The sequence below is a fragment of the Phocoena sinus genome, chromosome 20, assembly GCF_008692025.1.
Source record: "Phocoena sinus isolate mPhoSin1 chromosome 20, mPhoSin1.pri, whole genome shotgun sequence".
In the NCBI taxonomy this organism is placed as follows: domain Eukaryota; kingdom Metazoa; phylum Chordata; class Mammalia; order Artiodactyla; family Phocoenidae; genus Phocoena; species Phocoena sinus.
The window spans coordinates 29,512,646-29,532,762 of record NC_045782.1 but is presented as its reverse complement, the minus strand read 5'-3'; the positions used below and the strand labels follow the sequence as shown (position 1 = coordinate 29,532,762).

Genomic DNA, 20,117 nt, shown 5'->3' with positions numbered 1-20,117 from the left:
TATTTGTATATATATCTACACAGTACATATTTGGACAGTACAAAAATCTTTTTTCTTGAACCATTTGAAAGTTAGTAGCCAAACTTATGACCCATCATCCCCAAATACCTGAGTGTGCATTTCCTATAATCAAGAATATTCTCCTATATAACCATAATACAACCATCAAAACCAGGGAATTAACACTGACACATTACTAGCATCTAATCCTCAGAACCCAATGAAGTTTACCAAATGTCCTAATAATATCCTTTATAGTAAAAGGATCCAGTTCAGAATCATTTACTGCCTTTACATTTTATGGCCCCTTAGTCTCCTTCATTCTGCAATACTCCCCAGTCTTCCTTTGACCTTCATGATCTTGACACCTTTAAATTATGAGCTAGTTATTTTGTAGTATGTGCCTCAATTTGATTTTGTCTGTTTTAGGATGATTAGATTCAGGTTACAGATCTTTGGCAGGAATATCACAGAAGTGATGCTGTGTTTTCATTATATCCTATCAGGAGGAACATGATTTTGATTTGTTGCTTGATTTAGGTAACATCTGCCAGGCTTCTTCAGTGAGAAGTTACTTTTTCCCTTTGTAATTAACGAGAGTTTTGTGGAGAGGTGCTCAACTATGTAAATAATTCTATTTGTCATTAAACTTTTAATTTACTCATTTATTAATTTATATGATTATAGACCCATGATTTCACATTTTATTCAATGGGTTATATAATCCATTACTATCATTATTTATTTCAATGCTCAAAATATCCCATCTTTGATCACCTGGGACCTATTCAAGCTGGCTCCTTTGTACTCCTGACATGGCCTCAACCTTCACTGATCACTACTTTGCTTGCTGGCAAAATAAGATATTTCGGGCTCATCATGTACTTTCCCAGCCCTATTTCTTCAAAGAGCTCTGGGTCTTTTATGTGGCAGATGGTTGTTCCAAGTCAAGATCTGGGCACAAAGTATATTCATTGCTATTATAGTGTCATTGCTTCCAGTCCATCTCATAGTTAGGTTACATATTTACATACACACAAATACATATTATACACACATACACACACACACACACACACAGTACCATCTATTTTTATTACCATATCTATCTATCCATCCATCTAACTATAGTAAAAACTGTATACCAGACTTTCCTGATGGTGCAGTGGTTAAGAATCTGCCTGCCAATGCAGGGGACACAGGTTTGAGCCCTGGTCCGGGAAGATCTCACATGCTGCGGAGCAACTAAGCCCGTGCGCCACAACTACCGAACCTGTGCTGTAGAGCCCATGAGCCACAACTACTGAGCCTGTGTGCCACAACTACTGAAGCCCACGCACCCACAGCCTGCGCTCCGCAACAAGAGAAGCCACCGCATGAGAAGCTCGCGCACCACGACGAAGAGTAGCTCCCACTCGCCACAACTAGAAAAAGTCCGTGTGCAGCAACGAAGACCCAATGCAGCCATAAATAAATAAATAAATAAATTAATTAAAAAACCCATAATACCTGAAATTCCAATCAACTCCACAGGGCTCATTACTGTTTTCTCCCTTTCAGCATTTCTAACTCCCTTCACCATTTGCCTTAATATATTCAATTATGTGATCAATTCCCCTGTATATAACGAATTCCCATCACCACCACTCTTACCCCTTCCCCTACAAAGATGGCCTCCCTCCCTACACTCAGACTCTGACACTCAATACCAAGTAACTCCCATGTGAGTACCTTCCCCAATCCTGCTCAAGACCTGACATTCCACACCAAACTACCCTTCCTCAGGGATGCCATCTTCAACCTATTTGGCTTTCACACTCCACAAAGAGCCACCCCTCTGCAAGAAAACCAGTGTCACTCAACTTAGGCACTAATACCCCATGCTGGACAGCTGTCCTACAGACTCCCCTCCTGCCCCACATGAGCTTCAATATCTTGCTCTCAGCCACTGCAGCTCCCCTTGCACAAGTGACAATTATGAAAAGGGTCACTGTAGTTGATGTCATCATAATTTGATTTAAACAGAGTTTAAATCAAACTGTCTTTAATATTAAATATTTAATATTATCATCAAATATGGTTGTATTTCTCTATCCATCTCTCAAGCTCTTACTGCTTACCTGCGAGCTACATTTTTGAAATAACCTGCACAAAGACATCTTCGCAGTACTTCATGTTTAGGGCCTTCAAAGGTCTCTCTTGGGAAGTCACTTTGCTATAGAAAGAATACATGTACAGTGGTAAATCTCACAGAACAATTTGAAATAATCTTTTAGTTTGAAAAATCCACATTTCTAAAGACTTCTGTTTCTGGCCAATATGGAGTAAGACGGACCAGATTTACCCTTCTGCTTGAACCAACCAAAAAATGGACAAAGCATATGAAATAATCACCTCCAAAACACTATATATCAAGCAATAAAGGACAGTGACCTCTGAGAAATAAATGAAGTAGGGAAAATAAATGAAGTAAGTCCAACAACTGCCCCAGCTTACAGTCAACCTTGAGAAAGATTCTGGACGAAGGTGCAGGAAAGGAAAAACCCAAGTGGAACATGGAGAACTCCCAGACTTAAAGAGACTGAGCTGAGAATCCAGGAAGACCAGGATGGCTAAAGTTCCCAGGCCAGAGTTCAGGAGAGAAGAGATCTGCATAGAGAACTCCAGAGATATGCAGAAGGGCCTCAAGAGTTCAACTGAGTAATGGTAAGCATATGAATGTGAGGAAATTACCCGAGGCCAGGAAAAGAGCCTCCCAAAAGGATAAGGGATAACAGAGCTGTGTGCTCGCACAGGGTCAGGAACGGTGCCTGTTCCTACAAACCATTCTTCAACACCTTATGATATACATGGTTTGGGGTAGAGTACTCAGAAGGCCTTGCCAAAATGCTACTCAAGGAAAAAAACATCATAGCAATCACCTGTTTAAGCTTCCTGATCAGTTCTCTAAGTTGAGCTTCAACACGAAATGCAGAAAATAAGCACCTCCAATGAATCCAATGTTTCTGGCACCACGAAGCTGGAGCTCCACTGCAAAACAAAAATATTGGTGTCTCAAAAATATCTTCTATGAGTGAAAGACAGTCTAACGTTCTCATTTCTATTACACAACTAGAAACCCATAGGCAACTGTCAGCTCTTTTATGAGACCTGTCCAATTAATTAAAAAGCACTTTAAGGAATTTGAAAAAACAAATTAATGCAGGTGCCTCTAAGTGAATTAAAACATGATTCGTAAAATGGGTTTCTTTTTATTCATATATGCTTTAACAAGTTAATGCAGGTGCCTCTAAGTGAATTAAAACATGATTTGGAAATGGGTTCCTTTTTATTCATATACGCTTTAACAAATATCCAATCATTTTCTCAACTAAGCTACTTATACAGAGCCAAAATTCTATAAGGTCAGTTTTCAGGAAAGGTTTAGGGGGAGAAGAAAGAAGAGAACTAATGTTATGCAATAAATGACTACTAAGTCATAGTCACCTGACAGAGAAATCCCACTAATGTTCACAAAAATACCTTGAGGTCAGTATCATTCCCACTGAACCTTACTATCTAAAACAATATACTATATTGAAGATATATTTCAAACTAACACTTTCCAGTACGAAGAACTATCTCACATACCTTGATTTGCACTGTTCAAAGATGACAGCTAAAGTCGCAAAGTCATTAAATCCTCCAGCTTTAGCTGCCAATTCTCGATGTCTCTGTTCTGCTTCCTTCTGGTACTCTGGATCAACTAAAACGACAATTGGAAAGGCAGTTTAGTTCTACTTTACATCAAGTGCCTATATTCACTTTGTTTATTCAAGCTCATTAAAATCTGCCTTGCCCTCTGAGGTGGAATAAGGGAGAAGTACATTAACTCTTCTGGGGGGTCTCTACTCCCACAATTCCTCTTCTTCTTTAATCACACTTTGGAGATTTTACCAGAATAGCAACATTATTCCTCCCAAAAAGTATTTAGAATTTAGTATTGGTTTTACCATAAGAGTAACCCATGCTCACAGTAAAAAATACTCACGTAAAAGTTCAATGTTCCCCACTTTGTTACATTACCCATAAACCAATCCTCAAGGCTAACCACTGTTAATTATTTAGTGTGTGTCCTTCAAGATATTTTCTATATATATACAAGCATTGTGTATAATGGTTTATTTTTACATAAGTGGGATATACCTTCTGAAATTTCCTTTATTAGTAACAGCTTAATGTAAGTACACATAGAATTATTCATTCTCAAACATACCTACATTGTATTTCTCAGGGGTATAAGGAACACAACACAATTTAACCAGACCCTATTTATCCAATTCCTAATTATGGACAATTAGGACCATCATATATGCAGAAATGAACTACGACAAACTTTTCTTTTTTAACTTTATATTGAAGTATATCATGCATACAGAAAACTACACAGGTCATAAGTGTACAGGTCAATGAGTGGTCACAAATATAACATACCAATGTACCCAACACCCAGATCAACAAGCAGAATATTACCAGCATCCCAGAGCCCTTTTTTTGCTCTCCTTCCAATAACTACCCATTCCCGTCCACAAGGATAACCCATATCCTGACTTCTAACCCCAAAGAAGTGTTTTGCCTGTTTCTAAACTTAACCGCCCCCTCTTTTTGTCAAAAGGTCCTAGGGCTTCTTCCCTCATTGTAGGGCATCAAACCCCCACCCTACTCGTTCAGTATGCCCATCACAGCTAGATTTGGCAGAGGCACCATGCTGCCCAATTCCAGGCAGCAGCACTTAGACAGACTACAACATGAATGTGCAAAGCATCAGTTCCTGGTATTAGGAAGAAAGCAATCTGATTAAATGAAACACTCACGAAGATATAAAGTCTTCTATCCCAGGCTTTAAGTGGCTTCCACCTATGTGACCTGGGTAACAACTGAAGGAAGCAGCTAGAGACAAAAGGAGAGCAAATATGGCCATACAAATGGCCCTGCCAAGGTGAAGATATAATGACTATCTCTTGAACCAGTCATGGGTATTGATTTTTAAGCCAAAACATCTAATTTCATGCACCCAAACACCACTGCCCAGAAGGTACTATGCACTAGACTCAAGCATCAACTCTGTCTTGGCTCCAACACTAAGAGACAAGCCTACCTATCAGCCAGGGGCTGCTGCATCCTTGAACTGTGGTATCCCTGCTATACAAATGTAAAGTCCCAGCCTCCTCTGACCTCTGGGCTATGAAGCCTCAGAGAAGCTTCCTATTATGGTTCAGTTCTTCTCTTCTCTGCCTCCAGCTGACCCTAGAAATGTTCAATTTAGCTGTAATACCTACTACAACAATTTACACAAATGGCTTACCATCTCTTAATAAAATGTCATAATAACTACAATAAATTTTAGTGGATTACAATTCTAAACTCAGTTTATATTTTGTAAAGATTAACTCTGCATGGTTAGTGTTGGATCTCTGTTGTTTAAAGAGTGGCTACCTGTTCACACTTTAAAAAATGTAGAGAGCACACTGCTTTTCTGGCTGTCCTTCCCACATTGCTACTACCTTCTCTCTGTCTCTCTCTCTCCCCCTGTTATTCTCAAAGTCAAGAGAAAATACAGAACATATTTTTGTTCCTTTTCCCTATCTCTTCTCTCAAAAATAACCTAATTAATTAAAATTAAAACTGGCAGAAGTCCCATAGTCAATTCAGGATTTCTATAGGAAAGTAAAAAACCATATCACACACAGTTCCTACAATCTCAGCAAGTTTATACTCTGACTAAACAGTAGTTTGACTATCCATCTTTAATTACTTTCCCAGCAGACTTGTCATTTTCTTTAGTTTATTATCTTTCCCCAGATTGAAATTCTATTATCAGTTTTAACTCATGCAAATAATGCTACTGAGGCAAAAACTAAATAAGAAGCTGAAGTAGCAACACAAGGCTCCATCAGCTGAACTTCTCTCTTTGGGAAGATAAGTTAATACTTTTCTATATAACAACCAATCCGAAAATAAAACTATTACACAGAAAGGGTTTTAATAACAACAATCCTCAGAGCTGAAGCAGGGGAGTAAGGCTGTAAGTGACACATACACATAAAGTATGATTTATTTCTAAAAATGTCACAGTTAAAATAATTAAAAACTTAAAAACCAACACAATGTTATTTTAAATTTGTTCCATTTTAAGGCAATGCTGTTTACCACCTTAAAAACATTTAAGAGCCCTCACTCCATTGTCTGACTTCTAAAGCAATATCTATACTAGCAGACACTGTGTATACAGTTTACTAGAGCAAAATCATCATTTTGATGTTTAAAACCTTTATTCAATGTTAGATCTGAAAATACTAGCCAGTTTTACCAATAAGTATATAATAAACTAAATTAGGTGATCTACAATGACTAAGACGCAAGCCAGAAAGAAATGCTTAACCTATAAAGACTATAAATGCACTTAAAAGCAGTTGGACAATGAATACATATTTTAGGGTGTAGCAAGATCTCAGCAAGTCACATGCTCAAAAACTGAAGCTGCATTTTGTAACAGTTGAAGCCTGCTTCATCAATCCAGGTTTAAAAATTAAGCCTAGGGGTTTCCCTGGTGGCGCAGTGGTTAAGAATCTGCCTGCCAATGCAGGGGACACGGGTTCAAGCCCTGGTCCGGGAAGATCTCACATGCCGCGGAGCAACTAAGCCCGTGCGCCACAACTACTGAGCCTGTGCTCTAGAGCCCGTGTGCCACAACTACTGAAGTCCGCACGCCTAGAGCCTGTGCTCTGCAACAAGAGAAGCCACCGCAATGAGAAGCCTGCACACTGCAACAAAGAGTAGCCCCCACTCGCCGCAACTAGAGAAAGCTGTGCACAGGAACAAAGAACCAAAGCAGCCAAAAATAAATTAAAAAAAAAAAATTAAGCCTAGGTCATATATGTACATATAGCAAGAGTGTCTCTTTAAGTATGAATAAGAAACAGGTAGCAATTGTTGCCTCAAGGAATCAGACCTGGATGATGCCAAGGAATGCTCTTGCCAAGGTGCCTAACTTTATTTGGATCAGACTATGGAGCAATTTATGCCCCAGGGCACTGTCAAAAACAGATCAATCAGCTACCAATCCATGGAGAATGACAGCTTGGTGTAATATCAATAGAGGCAGACCAGCAAAAATTGAAGTAGAGCAGCCAAACTATTTTTATTGAAGCACGGTTGACTTACAATATTATAATAGTTGCAGGTGTACAACAGAATGATTCAATATTTTTATAGATTATACTCCATTTAAAGTTATTACAGGGACTTCCCTGGTGGCTCAGTGGTTGGGAATCCACCTGACAGTGCAGGGGACGCAGGTTCGAGCCCTGGTCCTGGAGGATCCCACATGCCATGGAGTAACTGGGCCCGTGTGCCACAGCTGCTGAGCCTGCGCTCTGGAGCCTGCAAGCCACAACTACTGAAGCATGTGTGCCTGGAGGCCGTGCTCTGCAACAGGAGAGGCCGCTGCAGTGAGAGGCCCGTGCACCGAATGAAGAGTAGCCCCCACTTGCTGCAGCTGGGGAGGGCCTGCGTGCGGCAGCGAAGACCCAACACAGCCAAAAATAAATAAATAAATTTATTTTAAAAAAATAAGTTATTACAAAATAATGGCTATATTTCCCTGTGCTGTAAAATATATCCTTGTTGCTCATTTATTTTATACATAGTAGTTTGCATCTGTTAATTCCACAACACGATCTTATCCATCCCCCCTTCTCTCTTCCCACTGGTAACCACTAGTTTGTTTTCTATATCTGTGAGTCTGTTTCTGTTTTGTTATGTAAATTCATTTACATTTTAGATTCTACATATAAGTGATAACAGAGTATTTGTCTTTCTCTGTCTGACTTATTTCATCCACATTGTTGCAAATGGCAGAATTTCATTCTTTTTTACAGCTAAGATATATCCCATTGTGTGTGTGTGTGTGTGTGTGTGTGTGTGTGTGTGTGTGTGTGTGTGTGTGTGTATATATATATATATACACCATATCTTCTTTAACCATTCATCTGTTGATGAACACTTAGGTTGCTTCCATATCTTGGCTATTGTAAATAATGCTGCTACAATGCTATAACTGGGATACATGTTACCTTTTCAAATTAGTGTTTTCATTTTCTTCAAATGTATACCCAGAAGTGGAATTGTTGGATGATAAGGTAGTTCTATTTTTAGTTTTTTTGAGGAAACTCCATTCTGTTTTCCATACTGCATGCACCAATTTACATTCCCACCAACAGTATACTAGGGTTCCCTTTCCTCCACATCCTTGCCACATTTATTATTTGTAGACTTTTTGATGATAGTCATTCTGACAGGTGTCAAGGTGATAGATATCTCATTGTGGTTCTGATTTGTATTTCTCTGATAATTAGCAATGTTGAGCATTTTTTCACGTACCTGTTGGGCCATCTGTATATCTTCTTTGGAATAATGTCTATTCAGGTCTTCTGCACCCCCTTTTTTTGCTGCAGGGCTTGTGGGATATTGTAGTTCCCCGACCAGGGACTGAACCCAAGCTCTCGACAGTAAAAGCGTGGAGTCTTAACCATTGGACCATCAAGGAATTCCCCGCCCATTTTTCAATCAGGCTGTTTGTTTTTTTGATATTTAGTTGCAAGCACTATTTATATATTTTGGATATTAACCCCTTCTCAGTCATATCACTTGCAAATATTTTCTCCCATTCAGTAGGTTGTTTTTTCGTTTTGTCAATCATTTCCTTTGCTGCGTAAAAGCTTTTAAGTTGAATTAGGTCCCACTTGTTTATTTTTCCTTTTGTTTCTTTTGCCTTAGAAGACAGATCCAAAAAAATATTGCTATGATTTATGTCAAAGAATGTTCTGCCTATGTTCTATTCTATGAGTTTTATGGCTTCAGGTCTTTAATCCATTTGGGGTTTATTTTTATACATGGAGTGAGAAAACGTTCTAATTTCATTCTTTTATACATTCTTTTTCATACATTCTACATGTATATAGCTGTCTAGTTTTCCCAACACCATTTATTGAAGAGACTGTCTTTTCTCCATTGTATATTCTTGACTCCTTTGTTGTAGATTAATGGACCATAAGTGCATGGGTTTATTTTTGGGCACTCTATTCTTTTTTTTTTTTTTTTTTTTTTTTTAATTGGGCACTCTATTCTGTTCTGTTGATCTATATGTCTGTTTCTGAGCCAGTATCATGCTATTTTGATTACTGTAGCTTTGTAGTACAGTCTGAAGTCAAGGAGTATGACACCTCCAGCTTTGTTCTTTTTTCTCAAGATTGCTTTGGCAATTCAGGGTCTTTTGTGGTTCCATACGAATTTTAGGATTATTTGTCCTAGTTCTGTGAAAAATGTCACAGGTATTTTGAAAGGGATTGCATTAAATCCACAGATTGCTTTGAGTAGTGTGGACATTTTAACAATATTAAGTCTTCCAACCCAGGAACATGAGATACCATTCCATTTCTTTGTACCATCTTCAATTTCCTTCATCAATGATTTATAATCTTCACAGTATAGGTCTTTCACTTCTTTGGTTAAGTTTATTCCTAGGTATTTTATTCTTTTTGATGTAATTTAAAATAAATTAGTTTCTTGCTTTCTATTTCTGATAGTTCACTATTAGTGTATAGAAAATCAACAGATTTCTGAATACTAATTTTGTATCCTGCAATTTTACTGAATTCATCTATTAATTCAAATAATTTTTTGATGCAGACTTTACGGTTTTCTATGTACAGTATCATGTCATCTGCAAACAGTGACAGTTTTACTTCTTCCCTTCCAATTTGGATGCCTTTTATTTCTTTTTCTTGTCTGACTGCTGTGGCTCAGACTTCCAATACTATGTTGAACAGATGTGGCTAGAGTGCACATCCTTGTTTTGTTCCTGCTTTAGAGAAAAGGTTTTAGCTTTTCACCACTGAGTATGATGTTACCTATGGGTTTGTAATAAATGAAACCAATCAAACATTTAACAGAAATATCAGAGAAAACTGCAAAAACCATAGTTTGTCCTGATGCTCTGGAAGACTGTGCAGATGCCCAAGAAGCAAAAGGAGAGGGAACATCTGAGCCTCTGGTCTTTGGCTGAACACAGGACAAACTCATAAACTCCCTGAACTGTGAAAATAGCCGTCAAGCCACACAACATAAATCCAACAGTAAAGGGTGCAAACACCAGTGGCTTAAGGGAGTTAGGAACAACCTCCAACTAATCAGTGGCTGACTGCTGAAATGGAAATGTACAATAAACAAAATGAAAACTTCACTAAGTGGAGCTTGACAGTAGATTTGGACTCACAGGAGAAAGAATCAGCAAAATATAGATCAAGAGAGATCAGGCAATCCAAAGAGTCTCAGAGAAATACAGGACATCATTAAGCACACCAACATATGCATAATGGGAGTGCCAGAAGAAGAGGAGAGAGAAAGGGGCAGAAAAATTTTTGAGAAAATAATGGCTGAGAAATTCCAAAATTTGATGGAAAACATTTATCTACACATTCAAGAAGCTTAATGAACTCCAAGTAGGATAAAAGCAAAGTGATCCACAGACATATAATAGCCAAAATACTGAAGGGAGCAAGAGAAAATTTACTTGTTGTGAACAAAAGAACTTCAATAAAATTAAAAGTCGAATTTCTATAGAAATGATGGAGGCCAAAAGACTGTGGGATGATATAATGCTGAAAGAAAACCACCATTAACTAAGAATCCTATATCCAGCAAAACTATCTTTCAAAATGAAGGCAAAATAAAGGCATTCCTGGAAAACAAAACCTGAAAGAATTCATTGCTAGCATACCTGCGTTACAATTAATAATAAAAGAAGTTATTCAGGCTGAAGGAAGTGACACAAGATGGTAATCTGAATGACACTAAAAAAGAGCACTGGTAAAAGTTAAAATGTAGGTAAATTTTTTTAAAGAGTATGATTATATTATTATTGATTATTTCTTCTATTCTCTTATGTATTTAAAAGAAATTGCATGAAACATTATCTATAAAATTGTATTGTTGGGCCTATAACATAGAAATGTAATATATTTGACAATAGCAACACATGTATTACCTACTTTTTAAAAAGAGGGCCTAGGTCAGTATCTAAGGAAAATAAACTTAATCTTACATCTGACAAGACAATAGACAAGGCCATTGCTTTACAGTTATGTTTTCATTGCATGGAATTTAGAAACACTGATAAATCTATGTGTTACCTGAGGGCTTTCAGGGTAATTCATGCTTCATATCCATTAACATCACTGACATCACGTGCTTCATAAGGGCAAGACTTACTCAAAAATTTCCCATCAAATCAAAGCACAGAATACAAGACATATTCCTACTGGCTATTATCTCAATATTCTAAAGAATCAGACTGACCTATGTCCATAGATATCTAAGGCCAAGTATTAGGCTAGCAAAGGAAAGTCTCCCTTTTCCTGGAATTGCTAAAGTGTAGATCCCAAATAAAGGCCTTCAAGATACCAAAAACCACCTCAAGGACTTAATAAAAAAAAAAAAAAAAAAGAACACATAATCAAAACTTAAGACCTGAACAACCTGAAAGGCTAAAAAACTGAGTCAACAGTCCACCCACAGATAGAGGGTTCTAAGTAAGTGTTTAAAAACTAACACCTGGACTTTTACTTCTAGCTATGGAAAAGACTTAATTTTTCTCTTCTCTTAACTTCTTTCAAAGACATATGAAGCTTTAACGGAAAAATTACAATACTGTATTGTGGGGTTTATAATGTATGTAAATATAATATATATGACAACAATAGAACAAGGATATGTTAAGAAATGGCAAAAAGCCAGCAAAGTTTTCAATACAATCTCTATCTAAATTCTTAGCAGGCTTATTTTTAAGAAACTAATATGCTGATTTTAAAATTTATATGGAAATACAAAGAATATAGAATAATCAAAACAATACTGAAAATATAAATATTCTGCTTCTTTTTCTAGCTGATTTCAAAATTTATCATAAGCTATGTAATCAATACAAAGTTGGCACTGACATAAGGATAGACAAATAGATCTATAGAATAAAATAAAGTCCAGAAATAGACTATTACACATATACTTTCTGCAGACTTTTTTTTAATAAGGTTTTATTTTTTTAACTTCTTTTTTTGGCCACGCCACACTGCACAGCATGTGGGATCTTAGTTCCCCGGCCAGGGATAGAACCCGTGCCCCCTGCAGTGGAAATATGGAGTCTTAACCACTGGACCACCAGGGAAGTCCCCCTACTTTTCACAGATTTTTAACAAAGGTGCCAAAGCAACCCAATGCGGGAAAGTAAATCTTTTCAACAAATGTCCTGGAACGAGTGGATATTCACAGGGAAAAAAGTAAGCTAGACCCCTACCTCACACCATATACAAAGCTTAATTTCAGATGGATTACTGTCCTAAACTTAATGGCTAGAAACTGTAAAGCTTCTAGATCGAAGTATCAATAGAGATACAAGAGAGAAGCATATTTTTACTATCTTGGGGCAGGAAAACATTTCTTACCATGCAGAAAGCAATAACCACACACACACAAAAACTGATATCCTAAGACTTCTTCAAAATTCAAAACCTCTCTCATCAAAAGACACTGTGAAAAAAGCAAACAGAAAAGCCACAGGCTGGGAAGAAAATATGCACAACTCATACCTAACAAATAACTTGTACCTAGAATAAAGAACTACCAGATTCAATATATATATATTTTTTAAATTTAAAACATGGGCAAAAGACTATAATAGATACTTCACAAAGACAGATAAATGATCAATAATCACACAAAAAAGTGCTCAAAATTATTAGTCATCAGGAAAATGCAAATTAAAACCACAAAGAGGTATCACTTCTTTGATATATAACAGAATATATAAAATGAAAGTGATTGGCAACACCAAATGTTGAGGAGGACACGTAGTGCAAGCTGCACTCTCAAACACTGCTGATGTGATTTTTAAATGGTAGAGACACTGTGGGAAAAGATTTGGCAATTTCTTAGAGTTAAACTCAGTAATGTAGCTATTTTTCTCCTAGGTATTTATCTCAGAAAAATAAAAATATATATCTACAAAAGACTTGCACAAGAATTTTCAAAATAGCTGTATTTATAAATGGCGTCAAACAAGAAACAATTCAAATGTCCATCAATAGGATAATGGATAAACTAATCGTAGTTTACAACAGGATACTACTCAACAATAAAAAGAACAAAGCACTGATACATACAAGAACATGGATGAATCTCACATACAACATGTTGACCAAAAGAAGCCAAACACAAAAAAGCACGTACTGTATAATTCTATTTATGTGAAGTTTCAGAAGGGGCAAAACTAACCTGAAAAAAGTCAGAAAAGTGGCTTGCTGGGGGGAGGTAGGATGGAATCTGAGAACGGGCACTGAGAGAATTTTCTGGAGTGATAAAACTGTTCTATATCTTGACAGGAGTGTAGGGTACATTGGTAAATTTATTTCACAAAATTCACTGAATTATACACTTAGGATTTATACTCTTCACTACATGTAAATTTTGCCTCAAAAGAAAACAAAACACAACTATAAGCAAATACTGAACTCTACTTATACAGGACTGCCTTTCACAGTGGTATAGCTTAGCAATTCTGAAACTACTTTTGTATACTCTAGGGACAATGGACAATTTGAATATGGACTCTGGACTAGATAACAGCATTGTATCAGTTAACTTTCCTCATTTTGATAAATGTACTATGGTTAAGTAAGAGATTGCCCATGTTCTTGGTAAACGTACATGTAAATGTTTTGTGGTAAGGGAGCACAATGTTTCCAATTTACTCTCAAATGATTCAGAAAAAGAAATAAAGTGCATATTTATAAATACATATATGTAGGGACTTCCCTGGTGGTGCAGTGGTTAAGAGTCTGCCTGCCAGTGAGGGCAACGTGGGTTCAATCCCTGGTCCAGGAAGATCCCACATGCCTCGGAGCAGCTAGGCCCATGAGCCACAACTACTGAGCCTGCACTCTAGAGCCCGCGGGCCACACTACTGAAGCCCGTGCGCTCTAGGGTGCATGTGCCGCAACTACTGAGCCTGCATGCTGCCACTACTGTAGCCCACACGCCAAAGCCCGTGCTCCACAACAAGAGGAGGCACAGCAATGAGAAGCCCGCGCACCTCAAAAAAGAGTAGCCCCCGCTCACCACAACTAGAGAAAGCCCACACACAGCAACGCAGCCAAAAAAATTAAAATACATAAATACGTATATGTATACATGCACAGAGAGAATTATAAAGCAAATGCAGGAGAATGTTAAAAACTGCTGAAACTAGATAAAAGTTAAAAAAAAATTCTTTTACTACTCTTTCAACATTTCTGTAAGTTTGAAATTGTATTACAATAAAATGTTATACCCCACCTCCACACACACAAAAAAATGTAACACCAGACTAGTTTCATCTATTTCAATATTCCAACAAGGAAAAACATTTCCTTTTTTCTGGCATTACAAGACTGTTAGAGTTGGATCACCTTAATCCAGCTCCCTGGTTTTACAAATGAAGTCCAGAAAAACTAGGCCAACAGTCAGATAATTAGGTAGCAGTGAGTCAGGTTAGAATCCTGATCTCTTGACCCCCATTTCAATACTCTGTAATAGTTTTTTTAAATAGTATTTTTAGCTTTGATACTACCTAATGAAAGCCAGCCAACCTTATTTACTGCATATAGTATTATACTAGAAAAAAAAAAACCCCTGCAATTAGGGTACTACTAGAATCAAAATTCTGACACTTAAAAACTACACTGCAATCTATTTGGGATAGGTAGCACACTAATTAAACTACAGAGTATTTTTATAGAGAAACGTATCCTCCATTATAACCATCACAATAATAAACCAATCTGGACCCAACACTCACAGTCATAAAGGGATTTGGCCAGTGAGATAGCATACTATTGTTAGTCTTGGTTGCAGGTAAGATACACTATCTACTCAGAAGCTCTTTGGAAAAAAACAATTGTGAACCACCCCCCCCAACCCTTCCCCCCACGCACTAGAAGAAAGCAAAGCTCACATGTGATGAACCAAGTTGTATCCTGTACTGACACACTAAGAAAGGAAAGCAGCAGAAGGCTAAAGACATGGAAACTTCAGAACAATTCTCTACGTGTACAAGGGCTGACCTACCTTTTTTTTTGATTGTAGAAAAAAAAAAAGGTTAATATATTACTAATGTATTATAACAGGGCAAAGGTTCACCATACTATCTTCCTTTACCAGTGAAAGGAAATTAACTTTCAGCCAGGAACGTTATATACTCCCTATTTCAAAAAACTAAGTTAAAGAATAACAAAATGAAAAAAATTGTTTATCTTCAGTTTCATGTTTCGTAGGGCTAGTTATATGGTAATCAAAAAAATGTTCAGTGAATTACTGGGGATCTAAATAAACAGATATTCCTTGTACATGGATAGGAAGACAATACTGTCAAGATGTCACTTCTTTCCCATTTGATCTATAGATTCAATATAATCTCAATTAGGGGCTTCCCTGGTGGCGCAGTGGTTAAGAATCTGCCTGCCAATGCAGGGGACACGGGTTCGAGCCCTGGTCCAGGAAGACACCACATGCCGCAGAACAACTAAGCCTGTGTGCCACAACTCTGAGCCTGCGCTCTAGAGCCTGTGAGCTACAACTACTGAGCCCTCGTGCCAAAACTACTGAAGCCCGCGTGCCTAGAGCCCGTGCTCCACAACAAGAGAAGCCACCGCAATGAGAAGCCCATGCACCACAACAAGGAGTAGCCCCCGCTCGCCACAACTAGAGAAAGCCCGTGCATAGCAACGAAGACCCAACGCAGCCAAAAATAAATAATAAATAAAATAAATATTTTAAAAATCTTATTAAAAAACATATAATCTCAATTAAAGTCTCAGAAAGTTATTTTGTGGATATCAACAAACTGGTTTTAAAGTTTATATAGAAAGGGAAAAGACCCAGAATAGTCAAAACAATACTGAAGGGAAAGAGAAAAGCTGGATAAATGATTCTATCCAGGTTCAAGAGTTATTATAAAGCTTCAATAATCAAGAAAGTGTGGTATAGACAGAAAAATAGGAAAACAGACCAATGGAACAGAATACAAGGCCCAGAAACAGACCCACACAAATTCAACCAAATTAACTCTGACAAAGGAGCAAAGGAATTACAATGGAGAAAGGAGTCTTGAATAAATGGGGCTGGTACAAAAAGACATCAACTCCTACAAGATGACATTGGAGAAAATCTAGACGAACTTGGGTATGGTGATGACTTTTCAGATATAACACAAAGGCATGACCCATCAAAGAAATAATTGATAAGCTGGACTTCATTAAAATTAAAAACTTTTGCTCTGTGAAAGACAATGAGAAAACAAGTCACAGACTGGGAAAAAATATTTGCAAAAGACATTTCTGATAAAGAACTGTTATCCAAAACATACAATGAATTCTTAAAACTCAACAATAAGAAAACAAATAACCTGATTAAAAAAGGCTGGAACAGACACCTCACCAAAGGAGATACACAAATGGCAAATGAGCATATGAAAAGACAATTAACATCATATGTTATCAGGGAACTGCAAATTAAAACAACAATGAAATACCACTACACACCTATGAGAATAGCCAAAACCCAAAACACTGCCAACACCAAAAGCTGTTGAGGAGGTGGAGCAACAGGAATCTCAGGCTCACTGCTGGTGGGAATGCAAAATGGTGCAGACACTTCGGAAGATAGTTGGGCAGTTTCTCACAAATCTAAACATATTCTTATCATACAGTTTGGCAATGAGTTGACAATCGATGTTCACACAAAAACATGTACACTAATGTTTAGAGCAGCTTTATCCATAACTGCCAAGACTGGAAAGCAACCAAGATGTTCTTCAATATGTGAATGGATAAACAAATTGCACACAATGGAATTTTATTCAGCAATAAAAAGAAATGAGCTATCATGCCACAGAAAGACATGGAGCATGGTACATATATACAATGGAATATTACTCAGCCATAAAAGGGAATGAAACTGGGTCATTTGTAGAGATGTGGGTGGACCTAGAGAGTGTCATACAGAGTGAAGTAAGTCAGAAAGAGAAAAGCAAATATCATATAACAACACATATATGTGGAATCTAGAAAAATGGTATAGATGATCTTATTTGCAAAGCAGAAATAGAGACAGACGTAGAGAACAAATGTATGGATACCAAAGGGGAAAGGGGTGGGGTGGGAGGAACTGTGAGACTGGGATTGACACATATACATTTTCAATACTATGTATAAAATAGACAACTGATGGGAACATACTATATAGCACAGGGAACTCTACCTAATGCACTGTGGTAACCTAAATGGGAGGGAAGTCTAAAATGGAGGGGATATCTGTATGTGTATGGCTGATTCATTTTGTTGTGCAGTGGATGCTAACACAACGTTGTAAAGCAACCATACTCCAAAAAAAAAAAAAAGACATAGAGGAACCGTAAAAGCACATTGCTAAGTTAAGGAAGTCAATCTGAAAAGGCTACATATTGTATGATTCCAATTATATGGCATTCTGGAAAAGGCACAACTATGAAGACAGTAAAAAGATCAGTGGTTGCTAAGGGTTTGGGGGAAGGGATGTAGGAGTGACTAAGTGGAACATGGGAAATGTTTAGGGCAGTGAAACTATTCTGCACAATATTCTGATGGTGAGTATGTGTCATTACAGATTTGTCAAAACCCACAGAATTCACAATACAAACAGTGATCCCTTAGTTAATAATAATGTATCAATATTGGCTCATTAATTGTAATGAAGGTACCACACGAATGAAAGATGTTAATAATAGGGAAAACTCTGTGTTTGTACTTTCCCTCAATTTTTCTAGAAAGCTAAAACCGCTCTAAAAAATAAAATCGATTAATTAGAAAAGAAAACTCATCAATAAACTTCTTACCAGGTCTAATGAAGACATTTTCCACAGACAGCATTGCTGCTATTGGAAGTAATAGGTCTTCACAGTCCAGAGAAGCAGCCTTTATTACTGCACATGTCAGATGTGGAGGGAGAGGAAATTCTACCATAGACAAACCCAATCTGGTCACATGGCCACTCCTTAATGGAAAGAAAAAGTTTTTAAGTCTTTCTACCTTGGGAGAGTACAAAGGAAATGTTTATCATTCAGAATAAGTCAGATATAATTTAGATTACCTTAAATTACCTCCAGAAATTCAATTCAAGATAAGAAATATGATACACTGTGTTCATTGATAAGAGAAATATAAAGATGATAAATTCCTTGCTCTCAAGGGCCTATATATCCAAAAAACTAAACAATGAGGCAGAATAAAGTAGTATAATAAAAGACACACAATGCTACAGAAGCACGGAAAATGTCCTTAAAGAAATGAGACAATGATAATTACCACATCTTTTCCTATCACACAATCATGAGAACAAGGACTCTGGGTCTCATCATTTTGATGTACCCAGCATAATGCCTGGCACTGAAGTGGTACTCAGAAATTACTTGTTAGGGAAAAACATAGTGTTGTAGGTCAATTATACTTCAAAAGCAAACAAACATACAAACTTATAGAAAAAGAGATCAGATTTGTAGTTACCAGAAGTGGGTGAGAAGGGAGGGGGAATTGGATGAAAGCAGTCAAAAAGTACAAAAAAAAAAAAAAAAAAGAAAGAAAGAAATTACTTGTTAAATAATACCAACACTAAACAAAACAGTTTTATGGTACAATTTCAGAACTGTGGTGAAGAAAGATTGAGGACAACTTTTAATTTCAGGGAAAACAATCCATTCAATTCAAACAAATCACTTACTAATGATAAAGGAAAGTATTAAGAATCCTATTTTAGGGCTTCCCTGGTGGCACAGTGGTTGGGAATCCGCCTGCCAGTGCAGGGGACACAGGTTCGAGCCCTGGTCTGGGAGGATCCCATGTGCCGCGGAACAGCTGAGCCTGTGTGCCACAACTACTGAGCCTTCACTCTAGAGCCCACGAGCCACAACTACTGAGCCCGCGTGCCACAACTAATGAAGCCCACGTGCCTAGAGCCCGTGCTCTGCAACAGGAGAAGCCACCGCAATGAGGGGCCCATGCACCACAATAGCCCCACCTCGCCACAACTAGAGAAAGCCTGTGCGCAGCAACAAAGACCCAATGCAGCCAAACATAAATAAATAAAAAATAAATAATTTTAAAAAAAGAACCCAGGGCTTCCCTGGTAGCACAGCGGTTGAGAGTCCGCCTGCCGATGCAGGGGATACGGGTTTGTGTCCTGGTCCAGGAAGATCCCACATGCCGCGGAGCGGCTAGGTCCGTGAGCCATGGCCACTGAGCCTGCGTGTCAGAGCCTGTGCTCTGCAACGGGAGAGGCCACAACAGTGAGAGGCCCGCGTACCACAAAAAAAAAAAAAAAAGAACCCTACTTTAAAAAGAGATTAATATCTACTGTGGTTGGTTTTGTTTTCGTTTTTTGTTTGTTTTTTACCTGTCAATAGCATCACACTGGTAGAGTTGTTTAAGAGCTTCCAAAATAAGTCTCTCATTAGGTGGATCCAAATAGGGAAACCTGTGTGTTTAAATAAGACATAAAATGAGATTCCATTCCTTGAACATGGCAAGATTTTATACAGATTTGAAAATTCCTTTAAAAGGTTTTACTTCTGTTTTTCAAGTCTTTCTTTTCTCTGTCTTTTTTTTTTTTTTCAAAGCATTCTATGATTGTGATCAGCATTCAGCAAAGGAGGAAATTTTTTTTCTGAATCACACTCTTCTATTTAATTCAAGAAGCCCTTCTTGGGCTTCCTTGGTGGCGCAGTGGTTGAGAGTCTGCCTGCCGATGCAGGGGACGCGGGTTCGTGCCCCGGTCCGGGAAGATCCCACATGCCGCGGAGCGGCTGGGCCCGTGAGCCATGGCCGCTGAGCCTGCATGTCCGGAGCCAGTGCTCCACAACGGGAGAGGCCACAACAGTGAGAGGCCCGCGTACCGCAGAAAAAAACAAAGCCCTTCTTTTTGATTCCCCCTTAGCTGGAACACTCTCACCATTCCTC

At 37.9% G+C, this 20,117-nt stretch overlaps 1 protein-coding gene across 4 annotated transcripts in view; it reads right to left on the bottom strand.

The window, feature by feature from the left end:
• The window catches only part of DHX40 (DEAH-box helicase 40), a 52,539-nt gene that overhangs the window by 9,576 nt on the left and 22,846 nt on the right, over nucleotides 1-20,117 (bottom strand). For all 4 annotated transcript variants that reach the window (XM_032617123.1, XM_032617124.1, XM_032617125.1 and 1 more), the window contains 5 exons: nucleotides 19,555-19,635; nucleotides 18,002-18,159; nucleotides 3,631-3,745; nucleotides 2,922-3,030; nucleotides 2,121-2,215 (listed from right to left, as the gene is read on the bottom strand). In XM_032617123.1, the coding sequence (XP_032473014.1) occupies nucleotides 2,121-2,215; nucleotides 2,922-3,030; nucleotides 3,631-3,745; nucleotides 18,002-18,159; nucleotides 19,555-19,635 (558 nt within the window). The remainder of the gene's footprint in view (nucleotides 1-2,120; nucleotides 2,216-2,921; nucleotides 3,031-3,630; nucleotides 3,746-18,001; nucleotides 18,160-19,554; nucleotides 19,636-20,117) is intronic.